The 23,366-nt window shown below is 40.7% G+C and overlaps 1 protein-coding gene across 1 annotated transcript in view; it reads right to left on the bottom strand.

Moving 5' to 3' along the window:
- The window catches only part of Babam2 (BRISC and BRCA1 A complex member 2), a 430,660-nt gene that overhangs the window by 322,205 nt on the left and 85,089 nt on the right, over positions 1-23,366 (bottom strand). The window contains exon 4 of the mRNA XM_021162018.2: positions 15,881-15,975. Within this exon, the coding sequence (XP_021017677.1) occupies positions 15,881-15,975 (95 nt within the window). The remainder of the gene's footprint in view (positions 1-15,880; positions 15,976-23,366) is intronic.

Genomic DNA, 23,366 nt, shown 5'->3' with positions numbered 1-23,366 from the left:
GGCCCATTGGACATGCAAACTTTATATGCCTTAGTACAGGGGAATGCCAGGGCCAAGAAGTGGGAGTGGGTGGGTAGGGGAGTGGGGGCGGGGGGGGGGTTTATGGGGAACTGGAAATGTAAATGAAGAAAATACCTAATTAAAAAAAAACAAATTCTATGGTGGCTAGAATGATAAAAACATGAATAAACTTTTTCAGGTGTTAAACAAAGAAGACCAGGATGCAGGCTTCGGTTAATAACAATTCTCACTACTGATTCACCATTTGCCACAACCGTACCATAGCATGGTAAGAGATCGGGACGAGGGGAGATGTGGGTATGAAGCTCTCTCTAGTAATCATTCTGCTCATTTAGCACCAAATGTTTATTTAAATAAAAAGAGAGAAAAATCTTTCCCTCCTAAGACTCTAATAAATATACCACAAAAATAATAAGCAAGCTGGTTTGAAGATCAACCTTACAACCTAAGAAATGACTAACTCAGAAATGCTGAGGGAAGAGAGTCAGCGACCGCCACTAGCACTTTTGTCTTTATATTAAATAAGAATGTAACTCCTCTGAAGAATTGCTGTACTCACATGAAGACCACAGTTATTTCTGAAGGTAGAGTTAACAAGCGCTAAAAAGGAAACTCATCAAAAACAGTTTTGGAATCTTCGATGTTGTAGTCTTGGAAAAAGTAAAATTCTCAGATTATGAACATCTCACAAAAGCTTCGATCTGTAGGTGAGCCACACTGTGGCTGGAGGTAGTGACAATAAATCCCACACCTGTGGTAGTTTCTTAAATCACAGCACAGCTCAGCTTCTGAGTTGCCTCAGTGCTCTAAGGGGCTGCACAGGCCTAGTTCCTTAAGATTCATCCCCAGAACACAAAGGTGGAAGGAAAACAATCCAGGGGTACCCTCACACTCACTGGCTCCATACATGCACTGTGGCATGTGTGCGCACACACAACCTCCCCCTCCCGTGCGCACACACACACTGGAACACAAAACAACAAATAAAGTAAATATGTTTTTAAATCTCAACATAAACTAGCAATGAATAAGATTTTGCTTCTTTCAGTCTAAACCAGTACTCTTAATCTTTTTTTTTCCACTTGTAACCTTTTTCTGGCCTGAGAAATTTTATGTGATTCCCGAATATGCATGCATATAAAATAGGCCTACGAATGAAAATTTTACTGATAATAACTCATAAAGAAAATTATTTAAGCAATTCTTTGGTGTATATATATATATATATATATATACTATTATAAAACTTATAATTTTACCATTTATTAAAGATGAAAGCAAATTTGACACAAATTTGATGGATGCACTTGTTTATTTTTACATAAAAAATTAAATCTTGGCTGCATGTTTGATGCTGGAGAATGTAGAAAACTTGTAATGTTTTTCAGAGTTGATCAATACTTTGCTTTTTAATTAGTGACAGAGCTAAAAATGTCACTTCACACAAATATATAGCACGAAAATGGTAGAAGTATGTTTCGGGCCACCTCACAAACTGTTGGAAATTCTGTCCTAATTCTTAGCCAAAATTCATTCACTGATTACTTGTAAAACATTAAGTCAACAACTCAAATAGTGCTTTGTGTATCCCCTCCCCACCAACATTCTAACACAATAAAAAGATACGCTAATTTGATACTTATATGATGAGAAACTACATTAGAAAAAGGAAGGTCTATTTTCTGTACTTCAACAATTATAAAGACACTGGATGTAATTCCTAACATCCAATAGTCTACAATCTGCAACCAGGGGTTTGAGGCAGTATTTGGCTTTACATGGTATCCAGCACACTCAATGTGGGCTGCACCTGCTCCGTACTCAGAACCAGGTCTGCAGTGAAACCATGCCGTGGAGGAACAGTTCAGATGCATTACCGGTTTAAGGATGAGTATGACTCACAGTTTAAGGAGCTGGGATCTAAATATCTTATGGTTTTCTGCCACACTTACCTATGTAACTACGATCTGCCTGTGAAGCCCTTGTTTACAGGAAGCCAGTTTGATGGATACTTCTAATATGTCAGTCCTGCAGTGTGATGTTTCTCTGAAGAGTGGGCCCCTCCCACAGTGCTACCATCCTCACTTGATCCAGCCCCGCCCTCACTTGATGACCAGATCAGACTAAGATCAAGTCCTGCAGCATTGATGCAGGATCCATCCACTAAAAACAAACAGACAGACAGGCAGTGGTGGCACGCGCCTTTAATTCCAGCACTTGGGAGGCAGAGGCAGATGGATTTCTGAGTTCAAGGCCAACCTGGTCTACAGAGCAGGACAGCTATACAGAGAAGCCCTGTCTTGACCCCCCGCCCCCCAAAAACAAAACAAAACAAACAACTCTTTTGTATATACTTGCTAAGCATAAATAAGTGCAAGAAAAGCCAAGGACAAGTAAGATAATAGGCTCTGCCCACAAGTGCTCTTGAAGTTGCAGAGAATACAAACAGGTGAACAATTATTAAAAAAACAATGCTACCCAGGTGTGTACACTGGACTACAACCACATAATGCACTGCGAACATAGTCCTGTGAGAAAGGACCCCTCATCTCAGTGTGACACAGTCATCACAACCAACCCTGACACTGCTTTACTGACACTTTGACTTCCAGTCCTCTTACGAGAAACAGGACAAATCCCTGTTCACAGACATGAAAATTAAAATGGACTAACAGGTTACTTTTTAGTAAGTTATTAACCATAACCAACCAGTAGTTAATCATGGTGAAAAAAAAATGTGAGTTAAGAAAGAAATCACAAATTTGTACTTGCACCTTGCTACACATCTTCACCAGCATGTGCTGTCGCTTGAGTTCCTGATCTTAGTGATTCAGACTGGTTTAGGATGTAATCTCAGAGTTGGTTTGATTTGCATTTTCCTGATGACTGAGGACTTTGAATATTTAAGTGCTTCTTGGCCATTTGAGATTCTTCTGATGAGAATTCTCTGTTTAGCTCTGTACCTCATTTTTAAATTGGGTTTATTTGGGTTGTTGGTGTCTTTTTGAGTTCGTTATAAATTTTGGGTATTAGCTCTCTGTCAAATGTAGGGGTGGTGAAAATGCTTCCCCAATCTGTAGACTGCCATTTTATCCTGCTGACAGTGTCCTTTGAAGACCAACAGAGTCACAACAACCTGGACACTTGGGGCTTCAGAGACTGAACCACAAACCCAAGAGCACACATGGGCTGGACCTAGGCCTCCCCACACATATGTAGGAAACATGCAGCTTGGACTTTATGTGGGTACTAAATGGCTGGAACACAACCTATCCCAAAAGCTGTTGCCTGTCTGTGGGATATGTTCTTCTAGCTGGCCTGCCTTATCTGGCCTCAGTGGGAGAGGATGCACCTAGCCCTGCAGAGACTTGATGTGACAGGGTGGAAGGACATCTAGGAGGCCCCCAACAGCTCAGAGGAGAAGGGGAGGAGGAATGGGGGAAGGATTGTGGGAGGAAGAATTGTGGGAGGGGGGACAGTGAACAGAAGGTAAAGTGAATCCATTTTTTTTTTTAAAGCCTAACAAGTAAGCACTGTTTTACTAACAAGTGTTAGAAAGGGCTCGTTGTGTTCTCACGGTGACAAACGTAAGAAACTGGAAGCATTAGTAGGAGCTCTGCAATGAAGAACCCCTGGGCCTGGGCTGAGTCCAACTGGGCAAAGGAGTGCAAAGGGAGGGGATGAAGAAAAAAAATGACTAGTGTGAAATGTAACTTATTTTTCACCCATCAGAAGTGGGTCAAATCATTTCAGATAAAGTTATACTGATATACTGGCTAGTTTATATCAACTTAACACAAGTTAAAGCCATCAAAGAGGAGGAGCCTCAATTGAGAAAATGTCTCCATAAGATCAGGCTGTAGGGCATTTTCTTAACAAGTGATTGATGTGGGAAGCCCACTGTGGGTGGGTCTATGCCTGGGCTGGTGGTCCTGGGTTCTTAAGAATGCAGGCTGAGGAGCAAGGACATAAGCAGCACCCCTCCCACCCTCCATGGCATCTGCATCAGCTCCTGCCTCCAGGCTCCCTCCCTGCATGAGTTCCTGCACTCACTGCTTTTGAGTGAAATAAACCTTTCCCTCTGGAACTTGCTTTTAGTCATGTTTCATCAAAAGCAACAGTAATGACAACTAAGACAGCTGTCCGGGGAGAAATGTTTGACAATATATAAAGTCTGCAAACAGGAAGGTACAGAAAAATTTAAAGAATATATATGCATATGGTATAGACACAGAAAACATCAAGACAAAAATATATCCCAACATTACTTGGGATCATGAAGGGGTTCGTATCTATTGATACTTACATAAATTTTACATGTCATTAATAATACAAATATATGTCCAGGAGTGGGTGCATGCTTAATCACAACACTTAAAAGACAGAGGCAGGCGGATCTCTGTGATTTGAGGCCAGCCTGGTCTACAGAGTGAGTTCCAGGACAGCCAGAGCTATATACTGAGACCATGTCTCAAAACAAAAGTACACATAACAAAAACAATACTCATAGCAATAGTAATACATTGCCATAATATAAACAACAAACTCCTGAGAGGAGTGGGGAGGAACAAAAGGTGATAAGAAAGTACACGGCAATGCCCAGAACTGCTGAGGCTGCCCCCCTGGAAAAGAGTACCCACAAACTGCAATGATTTATTCCCGACTCAACAACTCATTTCCCAAAGACATTTTTACAAATTCAGTCAAGTAAATGAAAACTGACAACATCTGCTAAATGTTTTATTTGCCATTGGATTTCAAAAACTAACTTGGTTTTGCCTTTTTCCATTTGTCTTATGGGAAGCAGCATTTTTAAGGTACTTTGTTTATATTTCCAAGATGCTCTGTTTCTCTACAACTATGTTTAAAAATCTTGTTTATAACACAATCTTTCAAAATTGTGTGTGTGTGCACATATTAACAGTCCCTAATCCACAACTGGCTGTGGTAGCAACAATTTTTGTAAAACAGATAAAATCATAAAGTATAGTTGTTAAACCAAGAGCCCTCCACTATCCTCCTTTAGGGAGAAAATTTTTTAAAGGAGAAAAAAAAGACACCAACTTATTTCTCACTTCATAAAGGATTTCTACAGCTGATAAATTGAAATAAACACAAGTAATCACAGACCTTCACACACACAAGTACTCACTCATAGGGCTTCACAGACACGGGTGCTCACAGACCTCCTGTCTCATCAGCACATAAACAAATTTCCCATCATAATGTCTAGTCATTTTCTCACACTCACATTGACCATTTACTGATGGATTTATTATTATAAGTTGCTCTCAACTCAAAAGAACTAGAGATGCCCTCTCTAAATAACATTCTACTTCACACCAGGAAAATCTACAGGGACCTAAGTACCAAGATTTCTATAATAAAAGAAGAAAACTGTTATGGAACTGTAGCTGGCCTTTGGCTACTTTATGGGTTCTTTCTTCCATCTTCTCCACCCTTTTCCTACCCTTTCAACCCCCTAACTCTAGATAGCAGAGAAAAAGGATGGGGGTGGGGGAAGGAGGCAAGATTATCTTTAAACTACTTCCTGCTGATTAGGGGTATCAAGTTCCTTGGGGCTAGTTTGAGCTTTGCAGACAGGATATCTAATTTCTTCTCCTTCTTTCTTCTTTGCGCATGACTACTTAACAAACCACTACCAACAGTAAACAACCAACAAACTATCCTACCTCTCTGGGCCCAAGCATTTATATACCCTCTGAAAAGTCCCCAGAATTACATATGTCACACAATGGTAGAAACTATCCGCAGCTAGGAAAATCACACCCTTACTACAGCATGAGGCAAATCATAGTCAGCTGCTATGGACAACCTCAAGCAGCACTGTATCCCACATCTGGTATTAAAATACCAGATGTAGGATAATATTTGGGTTTTTCAAAGAAATCAAAATTCTCACTACATGGAATCTTTTTGTAATGGTTGTTCAATATTGTTATTAGCATCTTATCAATAAGCACTCTCTGCTTTTTCTTTGAGACCGGTTTTCTCATATCTTCTAGTTTCACTGAGCAAAATAAGCCTCCTGGGTATAAATTCCAGAGATCCAACTGTTTCCACCTCCCATCTCAGCATCTTTGGTATAAGAAGTGCATTCACTTAACCCGGCCTTTCACTTGGGTTCTGGGGACCTGAACTGAGGTCTTGTGCTTTGAAGGCATATACTTTGCAGACTGAGCCATCACCTCAGGTCTAATGCTGTGTTCTTACCAACAAGGCGTGTAGCATTCATGGTCCACTAAAGTTTTTATACATTTGCTTTGAAAGTAAAGGATAAAAATGACATTTTCAAAGTAAAATGACATGTTCTCAAATACAACTGAACACTTTGAACAAGAACAGCCTGAAGCTTACATACAATACAGATATTTCTCTGAAGCTATCTGCTCTCTGTAGAAGCAAGAACTTGCAAGACAGAGAACCTCAGAGAAGAGCTGACTGCCACAGTCACTTTACCCAGAGATATGTGCAAATTGGCCAAGAGGGAGGCTGGGGTGCAGGCACTGACCAGGCAAGAGCTGCTGCAGTAGCTGGGGAAACCATGATAGCTTCTGGCAGAGAGTTAAGAGACCTCAAATATGCATCTAGTTCCCCTCAAGGCTCTGGATGAACAGAGTGGAGCACTGTATTGAAACTTAAGAAAACTTCAGGGGAGCGGTCTGCAGTCATACAAGACAAAATGTAAAATGTGGGTTCCCTGGGAGTAAAGATCCATGCTGCTCTGTGTTTAAATATTTTATAAAAATCGATTTAAATACATAGAGAGCCAGGCATTTAGAACTGTCACAAAAGAGTGATCACACTCCTGGCTTCCAGGCATAACCTAAACATGCTACTTCACAACTAGAAGTGGCCCTACTAAGCCACAAATCACCCTCAACTCAGCAAAGCTGAACTAATCAGCCTAGCTGCCTCTCAGAGAGGACAATTCTCTGCCTCTGTTTCTGTCTCTGCCCCCTCCTCCCTTTCTCTCTTTTCTCCCTCTCCCTCTACCTCTCAGAAACCGCCACCCCTGGAGCTGCTGCCATTTTTTAACTGGAATATCTGGTGTTCATATCAACTCCAAGAGCTACCAAGCACAGAACTATGTGACTGATAAGGAAGAAAGGAGGCAAAGCACAGAGTCAAGGAGAATCCAGATGTTAGGATTCGCTCACAAGGACTTTAAAACAACTACCAGTGTGAAAACGAAGACTGCAGACTGAGACGAGAAGATAAATCCAGCAGAGAACTAGAAGTGGTAGACAAAGATCAAATCAGAGAACTGTAGTCAAGCTGTGATATTCTCTCTGTCTCTCTCTGTCTCTGTCTCTGTCTCTCTCTCTCTCTGTCTCTCTGTCTCTCTGTCTCTCTCTCTGTCTCTCTCTCTCTCTCTCTCACACACACACACACACACACACACACANACACACACACACACACACACAAAGAGGTCCAGGAACAGTGCAGGCTAACAGATTCACCACAGCAGGGGCTTCCCTTTGCTTTGGGTCCCATAAAGGGTCCACGATGAGAGTTTCCTTATTGGGTTCTGTTTACATGTATGCTTTTTGGTATAACATTCACTAGAATTTAGATGACTTGTTTCTCATCTTTAAAAAAGAAAAAAGAGAGAGGATCAGATAGAATTGGAGACTAAAGTCTGTTTTTCTCAAAATTAAGAAGTCATTACATGAGTTTAAGAAAACAAACTAATAACTTGGGAGATGAGCTGGGCATTATCTAATGTGCTTGCTTTCCTCTCACCTCTCCTACCCCCTCTTCTACAAACTGAGACAGTTTTCCAGCCTGTCAACACACTTATATGGGAAGAATACAAGGCACAAGGCACAGAGCTTCATGTCCTGGATCTGGACCGCAGGCACTCTCCATCTTGCTCCAACGGTAGCTATGTGGATGTCGAAGAGCAGACCTCGTGGACCCCACTGGCCAGCCTGCTTCACTGCACTGCACCCACCCCACTTCTGATGTCAGTCCCTAAAAGACCCAGGAGTCACCAACATCAGCTTTGGCTCACAGCACCCACAATGAAGGTTGCTATAACCCAGAGGGCTGTAGCCACACCCTCTTTCAACAAATAAATTGAAATCGTGGAGACATGAGCCACAATGGGGGAATCGAAAAAGAGGGTTCTAGGTTTGTTCTTTTGAGGCTACTCTCCTTTAACCTTAAGTAAAACTTTTCAACACTATTAGTCTCATTTGTATTCTTTACCATTTTCTTGCCTTTTTTACTAATTAACAACTCTGTATCCTAAACGTTCCCTACTTAATTACTAGGGTAGTTTCTATCTCCTGACTAGGTCCTGACTGATAAACTAGTAAAGCTGAGAAATTGCTAACAGATCTATCCCCTCCGTATGTCCACGGAAGTCCACCTTTGGATATGCACCATCAGGAATGCACACGGTTACTACTGAGAAAGGCAGAACATCCGCAGCAGTGCTGTTTACAGCAGCAGGAGACGAGAGGCCCATCAACAGCCCAGATAAAGAAACTGTGGTACACTAATACAAGGGAGTACTATCATCAATGAGCATAAACAGTAACAACAGGGAGAAACTATGTATGAGAGAAGGAGCCAGATACAATCAAACAGGTAAAATTGTTTGAGTTGGTTTGTATGACAGTCAACGAGAGTGAAATTAATAAAATGCTACTGGTCAGTATAGTGTCCACTCCTAGATGGGTGAGCACAGAGATAGAAGGGAGTGCGAGAAGAGCATCCAGATGTGGCGATGCTCTGCTTCTTCATCTGGGTTCCTAGATCAGTATTCACTGTGCTACATAATTTGGTCTTACGTTCTTGTCTCTCTCTATGCTATTCATCACTAACGGTTACATTAAGTAGTCTTATGAACGCTCAGATGAGGGGCTAGGGAATTAGCTCAGAAGTACAACGTTTGCCTAGCCAGCGCACAGCTCTGGGTTCAGTCACTAGCACTGAAAACAGTACGGAGAAGCAGACACTCAGCTGATACATTTCTAAGGCCCCAAGGCTTATGTGCATACACAGGTCTGGAAAAAAAAACATCATTCTCTTTGTTCCCACAGTAGCTGTGCTTATTACCCCTCCATCCCTACAATCACCACCCCATCCCATCAGGCAATTCTTACTTATCTGTCTTAAGCACCATGAACAGCTTGGGAGGCAAAGATGGGTTCTTTATGAGTCTCAAATAACACATGAAACAGTATGGAATAAAAATGTGAAAAATGAGAGTCTCCCATGTTAAACATGTTATAGGTCCAAGTACTTGGAAGTATCCAGGTTTTTTTTTAATCTGTCCATTTGCCATTTTTCAGTAGTGGGACATGCAGTCCATTTCAGCTCAGTACACTTGTGGCATGTATTTCAAGGACACGGGGGCAGGTGACTACTTTACAGGGAACTATTCAAAAAGTGTCATTTGTAGATAGCACCAAGAGGAGCAAAGGAGGAGAAGCTAGATGGTCGAGCAAACTCATATTCAATGCAAGCAGAACAACCAACTGAGGACTCAAACAACCAGTGAGGCACTAGCATCAGTGTCATTAGTGTCGCTGTGCTGTAGAGCCTGTTCCAGGCACTAAATCAACCTCACTGTCAGACAGGGACTCAGACGACACTGCTCTCCCTCCTCCTAGAATTGCCACATGATCTTCTCACTCAAACGTATGATCCAACTTTCCTCCTTTATGCAACTTTATTTTGAATTAAAATGAATTATCATTATTACTTTGGGGAAAAGAATTTCAAAACAGCCTTGGAGGCAGCTGAGCATACCACAGAATGTTGCAAGACTGGGCTGAAAAGCATTGCTTTAGAAGTTCTGGTAACTGATTTCAGCCCTATTTTTTCTAACGATAAAATTTTGTTCCTGGTATTTTATAAGTGTATTAAAAGTATACATCCTAGTTTTAAAAATCAGTGAGGTTTTAACTACATAATCTCAAAGGAAACCTATTCCAGTAATAAGCAGGCACTATGCATCCTACAGTGAACAAAACTAATCAATGCTCTACTAATGTTTCCTTCCACTGGGAAAGAGACGAGGGCAACACTCTAGCCCGGCTGACTAAGGACTGTACTGTTTTAACCATAAATGTCCTGCATCTCACAATTCTCAGTCTCGGACAAGTCAGGGAAGCTGGCCACACTAGGAAAGACAGACAGCAAATCAGCAACTAAAGCTTATCATATGGCAGTAAGCAACAAAGAAGGGCGCGGTGAAGGTCTGAGAACACGGAAAGGGCTCCAGCTTTGGGAGGGAAGCCATGGGATGCACTGTGGATAGGTACAGAAAGGAAAAGGGAGCATGCTGTTCAGGCAACTTGGAAAAGAGTTCCAGGCAGAACGAAAGAAAATAGCAGGTGGCAAATGGAAAGGTCCTAAGGTGGCCGTGTGTTTAGAAGGTTAAGAGACCTATGCAGCTGTGGGAGGGAGGTGTCAGCAAAGAACAGTGGGGAAGGAGGTGCGAGCAGAGAGGCCACTGGGTGACAGCCTGTATAAATCCCATCACTCAGTCCTAGCAAGCAAATTCCAACCTATGAGAATATTCCTTCTCATTATAATGGAACTTCTGCCATATACATATACATATGCATATGCATATACATATGCATATGAAAATATATAGAGACATGTATGTGTATGTATGCATGCATATACATGTAAAGCCTCTACTTCACTACCCCATAGAATTCCTTTGTAACAGTTATTTCAATCTTTATAATATACCTAGGTGTAACTATTTCTCTGTATCTATATCTGACCTTCCGAAATCAACCTCTTTGAAGTCAATTCTATACTGTATAGCACTGAACACAGTGTACAATCAAAAGCTACCAGTAGGTAGGATTCACTAATTTGCCTTAGTAGACTTTATTATTATTAGGCAGCCATGGAAGATTCACTGCCTTGCACACAGCATGACACATGGCCAGCACAATGGAACATGGAACCACAGAATGGAACATGAGAAAAGAATGAGCACTGAAACCCAACCTGCAATGTAGAACTGTCTCTGTATCAGGAGATGCTTTGGTGTAAGGTACAAAGCAAAAGCGCAAACAGGACATGGCTGTACAAATCGAGCCACCCTAATCCCGATCAGCACAAAGGGCCCCAAAAGAGCATCTCTAAGAGGAATGGATAGCTTTCACAGCATGAGAAGTTCCCATGGCCACCCAAGCCATGTGACATCTTCCCTCTTCAGTGCACTGTTTGCTGTATTTTTATAATTTTCCTAAGCTATAAAATAAAGTTTGGGGTCTGTCTACTCTACTACCTACGGATCATCACATCTGGACCACAGGCCTCAGGTCAACTGCCTGGAGCTCTGTATCCTAACTGTCAACTAATGTTAATTAAATGGTTTGGTGAATGAACTATTAGCTTACACAATATAAAGCCATGAGGTAATTCTACTAGAATTTACAATCGTTAACTTTAAATACAACTTTCCAATATACTCTCGAGTCTGTTACAATGCTGTTTCCCTTTTTGTCTTGGGAAATGCTTTTCAGCTTAGTTTTGAGATAAAAAGGAAAGTAGTGTTACTATTTTATAATCACATCTCAACTCAAAATATGCTCTGAGCTGGCTTCCTGAACATACCGGTCTGCTCAAGACGGCAGGAATAAAAGGATTTTTTTTAAAAATCTGTAAAAAATTTTGCTCAGTAGAAAAAAAAAACCTTACACTAAAATTTACACTATAAGGTATCACAATATATGACCATTATTAAAAAATCATTTGTGATGCTATATTGCCACAATATAAAACTAGAAACTAAAATAAGAAACAATTCCATTTATAACAGTGGAAAAAAAAAACTAAAGCAAAAGTGTAAAACTCATACACCCAAAATGACAAACTATGTTGAAAGGGACTGAAGACAGTATAAATAAATGGAAAGGTGTTTCACACTGTTCCTAATTACTAAGACTTGGCAATAACGTCCAGATTAACATAAGATTCATTACAATCCCTATAAAAACCAAAGTGGATTCTGTGCAGACATTCACGGTGATCTAAATGTATATGGCAATGCGAGAGACCCTCAATAGTCAAGGCTGCCCTGCCAAGAACAACGATGTACAAGTCCCACTCCCTACTGTCCAGACGGTTCACACAACCACAGCAACTAAGGCAATATGGCACTATTAAAAGCACACACACAGACCAATGAAGTAGAATTAATAACCCAAAATACTCCCTCACAGCTACAACCAACTTAGTGATGATAAAATGCCAACAAAATTCAATGAGGGAAGCACATCCTTTCTAATAAACAATGCCAGAGCATCTAATATCCACTTAGAACATAAAGCCAGGCATCAGCTTCACACCATTACAAAATGGCAGCAAAAATAATAAAACTCTTCAAGAAAAATATTAGAGTAAATCTTTACAATCTCTGATTAGGCTATTGCATCTTGAATATCAAAAGCACAGGCAACAAGAGAAAAAGAGATAAACTGAAATTCAACAAACTTTAAAACTTCTCTTTAAAAATGGTATGGTGCATGAACTCCAATACATGAGGATCTGAGTTCAGGTTTCTAGGACCAGACAAAAGCCAGGCCCTGGCACACGCAGCTTTGTCCCAGCACAGGCAGGATGGAGACAGATGGGTCCAGCAGAAATGTTGAGCTCTGGGTTCTATGAGAGACTCTGGCTCAGAAAGTATGGTAGTGTGACATAAAATGCCTAGGATGACAAATGGATTCTACAAATGTACACACAGGCAAGCACACCCACCCACATACACACAGGACAGTACCTAGGAAAAGAATCCACAGAATGGGCTGAAAAATGTGACCAATCATGTATATGATTAAAAAAAAACAAAACCTTAAACCAAAAATATATTTAGAAAAAGAGCTGACAAAGACAATATAAAAGTGGAGCCTCAGCTGACATTTGGGGCCTATATTGACTTCTTTTACCTGTACCCATGTCCCTTATTTAAGCCACCTCACTTTTTGGAGAAGAACAAGTATAAATAAATAGAATAAATCTGTTTAAAACTGTTTTTCAAGCTGGACCATATTGGAGAGTTCATTTTCTCTTAATTATTATAACCTGATATACTTTTATATTAAAAACACAAATATATCACAAAATCAGATGCATTTTTTTCATGAATTTTAATAATTAGGCCCAATAACTTAAAGAAAATTTTGGCTTTAAAACTTTGGCAAGTATGTCCTCTCATGCGGGTGCAAAATCCCCTTCTATACTTGGTAGGTACTCTAGGAAAACATCTTGGGAAGTCCAGACACTGATTCTGTTTCCCAGCCCAAATCTAATAAGATGCAGTTCCCTTTCATTCAATGTGTAGACAAGTCGGCACAGTACATCAAGAGAAGATGAGGGAAGTCCGGGTGGGATACACAACTAAATGCTAACCTATTAATACTGAGTGACAAGTCCCTGAGCAGGCTGTGCCTAGAGAAACAGCTACTAGAGATTACATTTATAGTGCATCCTGTCTTGGTGTTTCAACAAGACAGATATCAAGTGTGCACCTTTAAGAGTGTGCTCTGATTGCCTCGCTGCACTTGTCTAACCCATTGGCCCACCAAGTGAGCCTTCCCGTGGTCCTCAATCACTTCCTCTTGGATCCAGTACACTGCTGGCTGTGCCTCCTCCTCCCAACGCTGTTCTTTCTCAGCTTATTTCTCAAAAGCACTAAAGATAACTTCAGTCAGAAGAGTGAAATTACCATTTCAGCTCTGCTATAGGATTCTGTAAATCTACCAGTGTTTCTTCAGTACAAAAATAGAAGAGTGGAGTAAGATGACTCTCAGAGCCCTTTCTAGCTCTTAAATTCTCCATTCATCACACTTGCTAATACTGAAGACATACACTGCAAATTGTAAAGTCAATTCTAAAAACAGGCTGAGAACACTTTCTTATCCTTTTTACCCCAGTGGTCTATCATAATGTGTCTTGCATAACACAATGCTTTCTCTCTCCTTAGACTTTACTTCAACAATGTTCAGTTCTGATCATAGATTTCCTCTCCTTCACTGATCACATGAAACATAGTTCACAGAGGTAGTTTTCATTTTGTTCTTCTTTCCGTGGCTCTTGGCCCAGCATTTGATGCACTCCATCAATGTCCTTGTGCTGGCTACTTTTATGTCAACTGGACACAAGCCAGAATCATCTGGGAGGAGGGACTCTCAACCAAGAGAATGCCTCCATAAGAATGGTTAATGCCTGTGGGGCATTTTCTTAGGGGAACACAGACCATTGTGGGTGGTACCATCTCTGTGTAGGTGGCCTTGGGTGTATAAGAGAGCAGGCTGAGGGAGTCATGAAGAACAAGCCAATAAGTGACACTCCTTCATGGCCTCTACATCGGTTCCTGCCTCCAAGTTCCTGCCTTGGGTTCTCACCCTGACTTCCCTGGATGATAGATTATAAACTATAAGATTAAGACAAACCAACAAACAGACAAACATCACCTTTCCACCCAGCGTTGCTTTGAGCCATGCTGTTTTACCATAGCAATATGACCCTAGCTAAGCCACCAAATGCGCCTGGCCTTTGTAGCTGTTTCACAGGAATCTCACTTCAGCGACTGTATCCGTACCCTTCTCTACAACACATCAGATGAGCCCCAGCTTCTTCCAGTCTGCATCCGCCTCTCACCTACTTGACTTCTCTCGTACTTCCCACTTTTATTCTCTCTTGAAGGACTAAGACAAACATCACCCCCTCTACAAGGCTTTCTCTGATCGCCTTCTGTAAATTCCAGGGACACTTAGCCTATAATGTTTCTTTGGCATTTGATGTAGGCCTCCCTCCACTGGCAGATTTCAGACAGGGAGGAACTGTACAGTAATGCTTCAGTCTCATCTACTGCAGGTGAGCCTCTCAATGTTAATATGGGGTAAATACCAACACCATGATTTCTAAGGAGGCAGTACTTAACTAGAAACTTTTTAATCAAACAAAAGTTTATGTATAATTATAAAAAACCTTACAACAAACTCGTGCTAACAATATTCTCACACTATGTGAAATTTTAATGTAGTTCTTTAGGTTTCATCTAGAATCTCGCCTTTACATGGGAAGTGGAGGAATAGGGGCATTTTCAAAGTAAGTCATCACAACATCAAATACACAGTTTTAGTGAACCAAAGACAAACTAAGAAAATAGTTTTAATCAACAACTAAACCTCCTTGAAGAGTACAGCTATTACAGAAGACCTGACTTTGGAAAATGAAAGAAAGAAACACTTAGACAAAATGGCACCTATTCTTTGTTGACAAACCCAACCATTACACAAACTGTGTGTGCTCAGACAGGTACCATGACCCCTTTCCCCTTTTCCCTAACGGTAAGTCTTCTTGCTTTAATTCCAGAAACATATTTCAACTCCAGGGTTGGGGTCTGGGTTAAGACAGAACATTCAGTCTGGTCTTTCCCCTTATGCAGCACTAAAGTAATGTCCAAATTTGCCACTTCATTTCAACAACCAAAAAAAAAAAAAACCTAAAAAGCCAGTAACTCTCTTGCAACCAGTATCTTATTGAAATGTTATTAAACATTAGAGAACCTGCCTGCAAGCATGGACGTTCACAGTGAAACAAAGAAAATGTTGTCAATGTGTCTTGAAGTTGAAAAAAAATTATTTCAACCAATACTGTAGACATAATGTGAAATGGTCCCAAAGTAAAACTCCGATGAAAACTCTCTCCTCTTCAAGGATTTTGGCACAGGAAGAGTTGCATTTATTCCACAGAAAGGGAAAACCATGTTTGACTAAGCAATCACCAAATGCCAATTTTGTTTTCTTTTCCACAAAGGCCATGAGAGTAAGCCTGCAGTACTCACGTGCAGAGCAGAGGGGTCTGGCAGAAACTCAGCATCCTCTCCAAAGATGAAATCAGGAGGCAGCTCTGGGTACTGAGCATTGAAAATTATGTCCCCTGAAAGATAAGAAAATGACAAGCTCTTCTTAGTCCCTTGCAAATGGGCATTCAGAAAAATGCATCAAGAACTTAAAGAAATTTATATTTAGTTTAAGAAACAAATTTGAAAAGTACTTTCTGAATGATTAATTCTCTGGATAAAAGAACTGATATCCTCTTTGAAATTACCATCCACAATAAGCAATCAAACAAGTGCACTACACTGTGACTATAAATACCCAGGAGGAAAGCAGAGGCAGCTCCACGAACACACAGGCTGATTGTTTTTCACAGGAAACACCCCTGTCCAATCACTGCCTGCTAATTAAGACGCCTCTGCTGAAAACTGATCTGTGCAAACACAGTCCTTGCCCTCTAGAACTTAAACACACATACCTTTGAAATAATGGGAAGGGCATCTGTCTTGAAGTCAAATAGACCCCAGTTACATTTCAGGGTCCCTAACCATTGTTAGCTGGGAGACCTTAGAAAGGCTCTGAGCACTCATCCTCAGGTTATCAGTTTACCAGTGGTACCGTGGTACTGCCACAGCAGGCAGACTTACTGTATGAAGGAACCACGTGTGCTCAACACCACGTATGGCATGCAGAGTGACTACCCTCAACAAGCATACACAAGTGTAGTGTTGGTAGTGGTGATATTCTCAGACAAAACAAGTTGCAGGGTCTCATGAGCACACCAGTGGTGTAAGATCTCCTGTTCCTTCTCTCTCCTTATTCAGCTCCTGTGTTCCCTCTACTCAGCCAAACATCTAGTCCCCAACTTTCTGCTCAGACTTACTAATAAGCAGATTAGTTTGTGGGCAATTTAATATACACTGGCTTATAAGTATTTCATGGGTATATATTTCTGCGCACATACACAACTCCTACATACAACACAGTTGTCAGTCCACTCACTTTCACTGTTCAAAGGATAAGATTACATAATGTGACCCAAAATGAAACATTCCGGCTTCAGTTCCACATTGAGCCCTTCCATGTCTGTGCATGAGGCTATTTTTACATCCAGCTCAGAAGCATAAGGATGTCATCGTGATGGTCCAACCTCTCATACTCTAGAACACAAGCTGTCTCAGTAGCCCCTCCAAAGGAACTAACATGGACTTCCATGCTACCCACAGCTCTGTCCAGATCACCCAGCCTACACACTCCTACTTTCACTGAATAGTGAACTGAACTTTGCTCTAGGCCTACTAAAACCAAAGAATTCTACTAATAGAGAACTGAAACACTAGAAGAACTCAATCATACCCTCTTACATAGTAGCCTAGTACCAGCTGCCCTCCACCCCACAATTTGTGGTGGGTTTGTTTTTTCTCTCCTTCCAATATGGGTCCTCCTTTTTTCTCTTACAAGGCAAAGCGCAGCTCACAAAAAAAATCTATTTTAGAAATGCTGTGAATATGAAAAGAGTCCTCTATTCTTTGAACAGATATCTAAGTACTGAGAAATTCTGTAGTGAATTACGAAGCACAGCAGTGTTACCTCCAGATCTTTCCGAGGGGACTAAGTTTAAGTGAGAAAATGTACCCGACAGGAGTTGGGTGGCAGAATCAAACAATAAAAGTAACAGAACCCCACTTTACAAACCGGCACTACCACCATCTCCAACTGCCAACTACACCCTATGAATTCTGAACTTCCAAAGTGCTAAGGCATTGGTCCAAGCCATGGATAAGAGTCTCCAGAAGAAGCAGTATGGCTGTCCTCATTACATATTCTATCCGCATATACCGACAAGCATGGATCCCTAAGGAAAGCACACTCATTAGACTGACTCACTGGAACTGTGTCTTTACGGTTGCTTACTTAATCGCTTTCAGAATGTTTCTCATTAAGCTAACAGAGCACAGGCATCAGAAAGTTTGGGAAACACCAAGTTACAAGTACTGGGAAGGTAGAGAAGTAAAAAGGCTAAAAGCAGGGCTCGGTGGAAAACCACTTGCCTAGAATATATGAGGCCATGGATTCAAACCCTAGTACTGAGATCAATCAATCAATCAATCAATCCATTCCAATACAAGAACCTCCAATGCCTTAGATACCAGTGGAATTAAAAAATCTAAAATTTCAACTTCCCAAAAGAATGCAATACCTATTTCCAGACCAGTTAACACTAAAGCTGCCATCCCAGGATATCCAGTCTTGTTGGCTCTGTTCAGTGTTGGGCAGGAGGCTCTAGCCAGGGCAGAAAAAAGGAGGACCCATGTTGGAAGGAGAGAAAAAACAAACCCACCACAACCCACAGGTGATTTAACTCTGCATATGGTAAATCTTAACAAATCAAAAAGAAAAAAATACTGTGTAGACTAATGAGCAGTTTCAGAGAGGTTTCCAGACACAAGATAAATAGAAGAAAAAAGCAAAACCAAACAAAAACCTCCATTTCCGTACACTAACAAGGAAAAATCCCAAAATTAAATCAAGAAAACAATTCCATTTACAGTAGCATAAAAAAATTGCTTAGGAATAAATTTAAGGAAATACAAACTTTATACACTTGAAACCATAAAACACTGTTAAAAATCTGTATACAAAAGGCCTATGTAAGTGGAAATACATCTTCACATATCAGAACACTAATGACGTTAAGAGGCAACACTGATCTACAGATTTCACACGACTCACACAACCCCAACAGATCCTCTGAACAAATTGAAAGGCCAATTCTAAAAGTCACATAGAAATGCAGGACTTCTAGATAGCCCAAAAGACTCTTGAAAGCAAGTGATAGGCAGAGGAATGAAAAAACAAAACAAAACAAAACAAGTACTCCTGTTTCTCACTGGCTTTTATAAACAGTGAGCAACTAGGGAATGTAATGCCAGACATCAACCAATAGAAAGCAAACTGCAGTTCAGGGTTGCACAGCCCTGGTGGCACACGCCTATAAAGTAGCACCTGAGAAACAGTGGAAGACAGATCAGGAGTTCAAGGCAATGTCAGCTACACAAGTTCTCAGCTCGTCTCTGCTATAGGACACCATATCTTTAAATAAATAAGTAAAATATAATTTTTTAAAAATCCTTTCACTCTTAGGGTCAACCTCTTCACAGACCTGCAAGGCAATTCATTTCCCCCAGTGTAAGTGATTTTACTTTCTTGCACCCATTATGATAGCAACTATTAAAACAAACAAACAAACAAACAAAACAAAAACAGTGTGGGGGAAGACACAGAGAAAGCCAATCCCTGTGCAGAGTTGATAGGAGCGCAAAATGATGTCGCTGCTATGGAAAACAGAATGGTGGCTCTTTGAAAATTAAAACTACATTATCATATGATCCAAAAATACCACTTCTGAGAATACAACTGCTTAGGGATAAATTTAAGGAAATATAAACTTTATACACTGTAGGCCCCCAAATTAAAAATAAGGTCTCAAATACTTACTTTCATGGCAGCAAAATTTCCAGCAGACACAAGAGTAGAGACAACCCAAGAGCCCACCAAAAGATGAGTGAATATAAACATGCCATATATGGGGTATGATTCAGCCTTAAGAGAAAGTGAATTCTGACAAATGCTACAGCGTGGATGAACTCTAAAGGCTTTGTGGCAAATTAAGTTAATTAAAAGACAGACACTATTATACTCATAGGAAGCAGAGCAGCGGGAGCCAGTGGTTGGGGAGGGGGAACAAGCAGGAGCTGCTGTTAATGGTATCGAGTCTGTTTACACAGCCAAAGAGTTCTGTGACTGCATCCCAAAATACTAAAACAGACACTTATACCTTCAAACTTGAAGCTGGGTATTGCGACACACATCTGGAATCACAGCCCTTTTAGAAACTCAGGCAAGAGAATCCTGAGTTGGGGGGAGTCAGTGTGAGCTCATATCAATTTTGAGGCCACCTTGGGCTATAAAGCAAGACCCTGTCTCAAAAGCCAGAATTAAAAAAAAAAAAAAATCTGTTAAACTGGGTATAGAACATAACAATGACTGGACTCGGGAGTCTGAAGCAAGAGGATTGTGAATATGAGGTCTGCCTAGGCTACATACCAAGTTCTAGGCCAGCCCAGACCCTATACTAAGATACTGTGCACCCCATCCCCAAGAAAAAATGAATTGAAGGGTTAAGGATATTCAGCAGTAAAGAACTTGGCATTTGCCTGATGTGGGAAGCTCTGAGTCTTATCTCAAGCACTGAAAAGAAACTTGGTTAAGATGTCGAAGCACACACTGTGCTTCTAGAGGACCAAGTTCAGTTGCCAGGATCCACATGTTCAGAACCACCTGTAACACCAGCCTCAGGGGATCATACACACTCCTCTGGTCTCTTCCTGCACCCACCCACAAGTGCAGATCAACACCTATATGTATAGATAACAATACAAATAAAATCACTTTTATTTTCATCAATTTTTATTGGATATTTTCTTTATTTACATTTCAAATGTTATCCCATTTCCCAGTCTCCCACAAAAACCCCCTATCTGACCCCCCCTTCTACGAGGGTGTTCCCTCACCCATCCACTCCCACCTCCCCACCCTCACATTCCCAACACTGGGACAATGAGCCTTCATAGGACCAAGGGACTTTTCTCCCATTGATGCCTGACAAAGCCACCCTATGCGTCACATACAGCTGGAGCTATGGGTCCCTCCATGTGTATTCTGGTTGGTGGTTTAGTCCCTGGAAGCTCTGAGGGGTACTGGTTGGTTGATATTGTTTTTCTTTCTATGGGGTTGCAAACCCTTCATGTCCTTCAGTCCTTTCTCTAACTCCTCCATTGGGGACCCTGTGCTCAGTCCAATAGTTGGCCGCAAGCATCTCCCTCTGTACTTGTCAGGCTCTGGCAGAGCCTCTCAGAAGATAGTTATATCAGGTTTCTGTCATCAAGCAATTCTTGGCATCCACAATAGTGTCTGGGTTTGTTGACTGTATATGGGATGGATCCCCATGTGGAACAGTCTCTGAATCGCCTTTCCTTTAGTCTCTGTTCCACACTTTGTCTCCATATTTGCTCCTGTATTTTGTTCTCCCTTCTAAGAAGGACTGAGCACCCACACTTTGGTTTTCCTTCTTCTTGAGCTTCATGTGGTCTGTGAATTGTATATTGGGTATTTCTAGCTTTTAGTGCATACCATTTGTGTTCTTTTGTGATTGGGTTGCCTCACTCACGTCATTTGCCAAAGAATTTCATGAATTCATTGTTTTTAATAACTAAGTAGTAATCCATTGTGTAAATGTACCACATTTAATGTATCCATTCCTTTGTTGAAGGACATCTGGGTTCTTTCCAGCTTCTGGTTATTATAAATAAGGCTGCTATGAACATAGTGGAGCATAAACAGACTGAGAAATAAATTAGGGAAATGACACCCTTCACAATAGTCACTAATAATATAAAATACCTTGGTGTGACTCTAACCAAGCAAGTGAAAGATCTGTATGACAAGAACTTCAAGTCTCTGAAGAAAGAAATTGAAGATCTCAGAAGATAGAAAGATCTCCCATGCTCATGAATTGGTAGGATTAATATAGTAAAAATGGCCATCTTGCTGGAAGCAATCTACAGATTCAATGCAATCCCCATCAAAATTCCAACTCAATTCTTCATAGAGTTAGAAAGAACAATAGCTAAAACTATTCTCAAAAATAAAAGAACTTCTGGGGGAATCACCATCCCTGACCTCAAGCTATATTACAGAGCAATAGTGATTTTAAAAAAACTGTATAGTATTGGTATAGAGACAGGCAGGAAGATCAATGGAATAGAATTGAAGACCCAGAAATGAACCCACACACCTATGGTCACTTGATTGTTGACAAAGGAGCTAAAATCATTTTTAAAGTATCTTTTCAACAGACACTGTTGAGACAACTGGACAACCAATGTATGAAGTGGGCCCTAATTTTATATAATATAGAAAAATTAATATAAAATGGATGAAAGGTCTAAAGGTAATAACATTTTTTTAAGTACTATAGGAAGCTTAAGAATGAATCCTCAGAGCACTGTATCAGGCAGGCATTTCTGCAGTGATTACTTTTAGGGATCAACTCGACTGAAGGACTAGCTGGGAAACTGCTAAAGCAGGGTGTGAGGTGTGTCTACATGTATGTGTCCACAGGAGACTGACATGTTAATGTGAGTGGACGAAGTGGGGAGATCCTAGCAGGAGTTACACCAGCATCCTCTGGGGTCTCTGGCCTTTGGCCTCGACCTGAGAATGGCATCACGGGATCTCCAGTTCTGGGGCTTTCTAAATGGGCCTGGCCATACCAGGCCAGCATCCTGCAACTATAGCTTGTAGACAGTCTGTCATAAAACTTCCCAACCTTCATGCTCACCTGGGTCAGTTCCCCTGGTACTAATAAGTCTCCTCTGTGTATCTCTAGATTATGTTGATTCTGTCTCTCTGGAAAGCATTAAGAGTTTCTTCCATCCAAAAGCAAATCAAGCAACAACTAAGGATAAATCAGACATCATCAAAATTAAAAGCTATTGTCCTTCAGAGAACACTACACAGAAAGTAAAAAGCCCATAAAATGGGAGAAAATTTGACAAACAACATATCTGATAAAAAATATACAGAATATACATAGAAGCATATAAAAACATACAAAAATATATAAAGGAAGCTAAAAAGTCAGTTTAAGCCAGGCAACGGTGGCACACGCCTTTAATCCCAGCACTCGGGAGGCAGAGGCAGGCGGATTTCTAAGTTTGAGGCCAGCCTGATCTACAGAGTGAGTTCCAAGACATCCAGGGCTACACAGAGAAACCCTGTCTCCAAAAACCAAAAATAAAAAATAAAAAAGTCAGCTTAAATTTTAAATTGGGAAAGACTGTTATGAGATGTTTCTCCACTTACAAGTGGCCAAAAAGCCCGTAAAATGTCCAATGAGACACCAGGGAGAGTTATCATCAAAATCAGAATAAGATACCATTCACTAGGATGCCCATAATAAAAATGATAGACAATAGCAAGTACTGCAAAGGCTACATTATAACATAGCTAGCAGGATACAAAATGACACATGAATGGCCTGGCAGTTCCCCATAGAGTCACACATAGAGTTATCCATTGGACTCTGCAGCTCTTCTCTTAGAGATCTCAAGGGAACTGAAATCACATCCACCTAAAACCGTGCACATGAAGGCCCATACAAGCATAATTCATAAGAGCCAAAAAAAGGATAAACATCTAATGTCCATCAATTGAAGAATGGATAAATAAATGTAACATTAAAGAGAGACAGAAAAAGAGGTAGAGAAAGACAGAGGAGTATATTTAATTATTATACATGCTACAATGTAGATCAACTTTGAAATCATTAAGACGATTTAAAGACGATGGAAGGTCACTTATTCACTTATATGAACTGTTCAAAATATACAAATGTAGAAGAAGAAGTAGCTTGATGATTGCCTGGGG

The sequence above is a fragment of the Mus caroli genome, chromosome 5 (genome assembly GCF_900094665.2).
Source record: "Mus caroli chromosome 5, CAROLI_EIJ_v1.1, whole genome shotgun sequence".
In the NCBI taxonomy this organism is placed as follows: Eukaryota; Metazoa; Chordata; class Mammalia; order Rodentia; family Muridae; genus Mus; species Mus caroli.
Note: the sequence above shows the minus strand (reverse complement) of the source record. Positions and strands in the feature narration are given on the sequence as shown.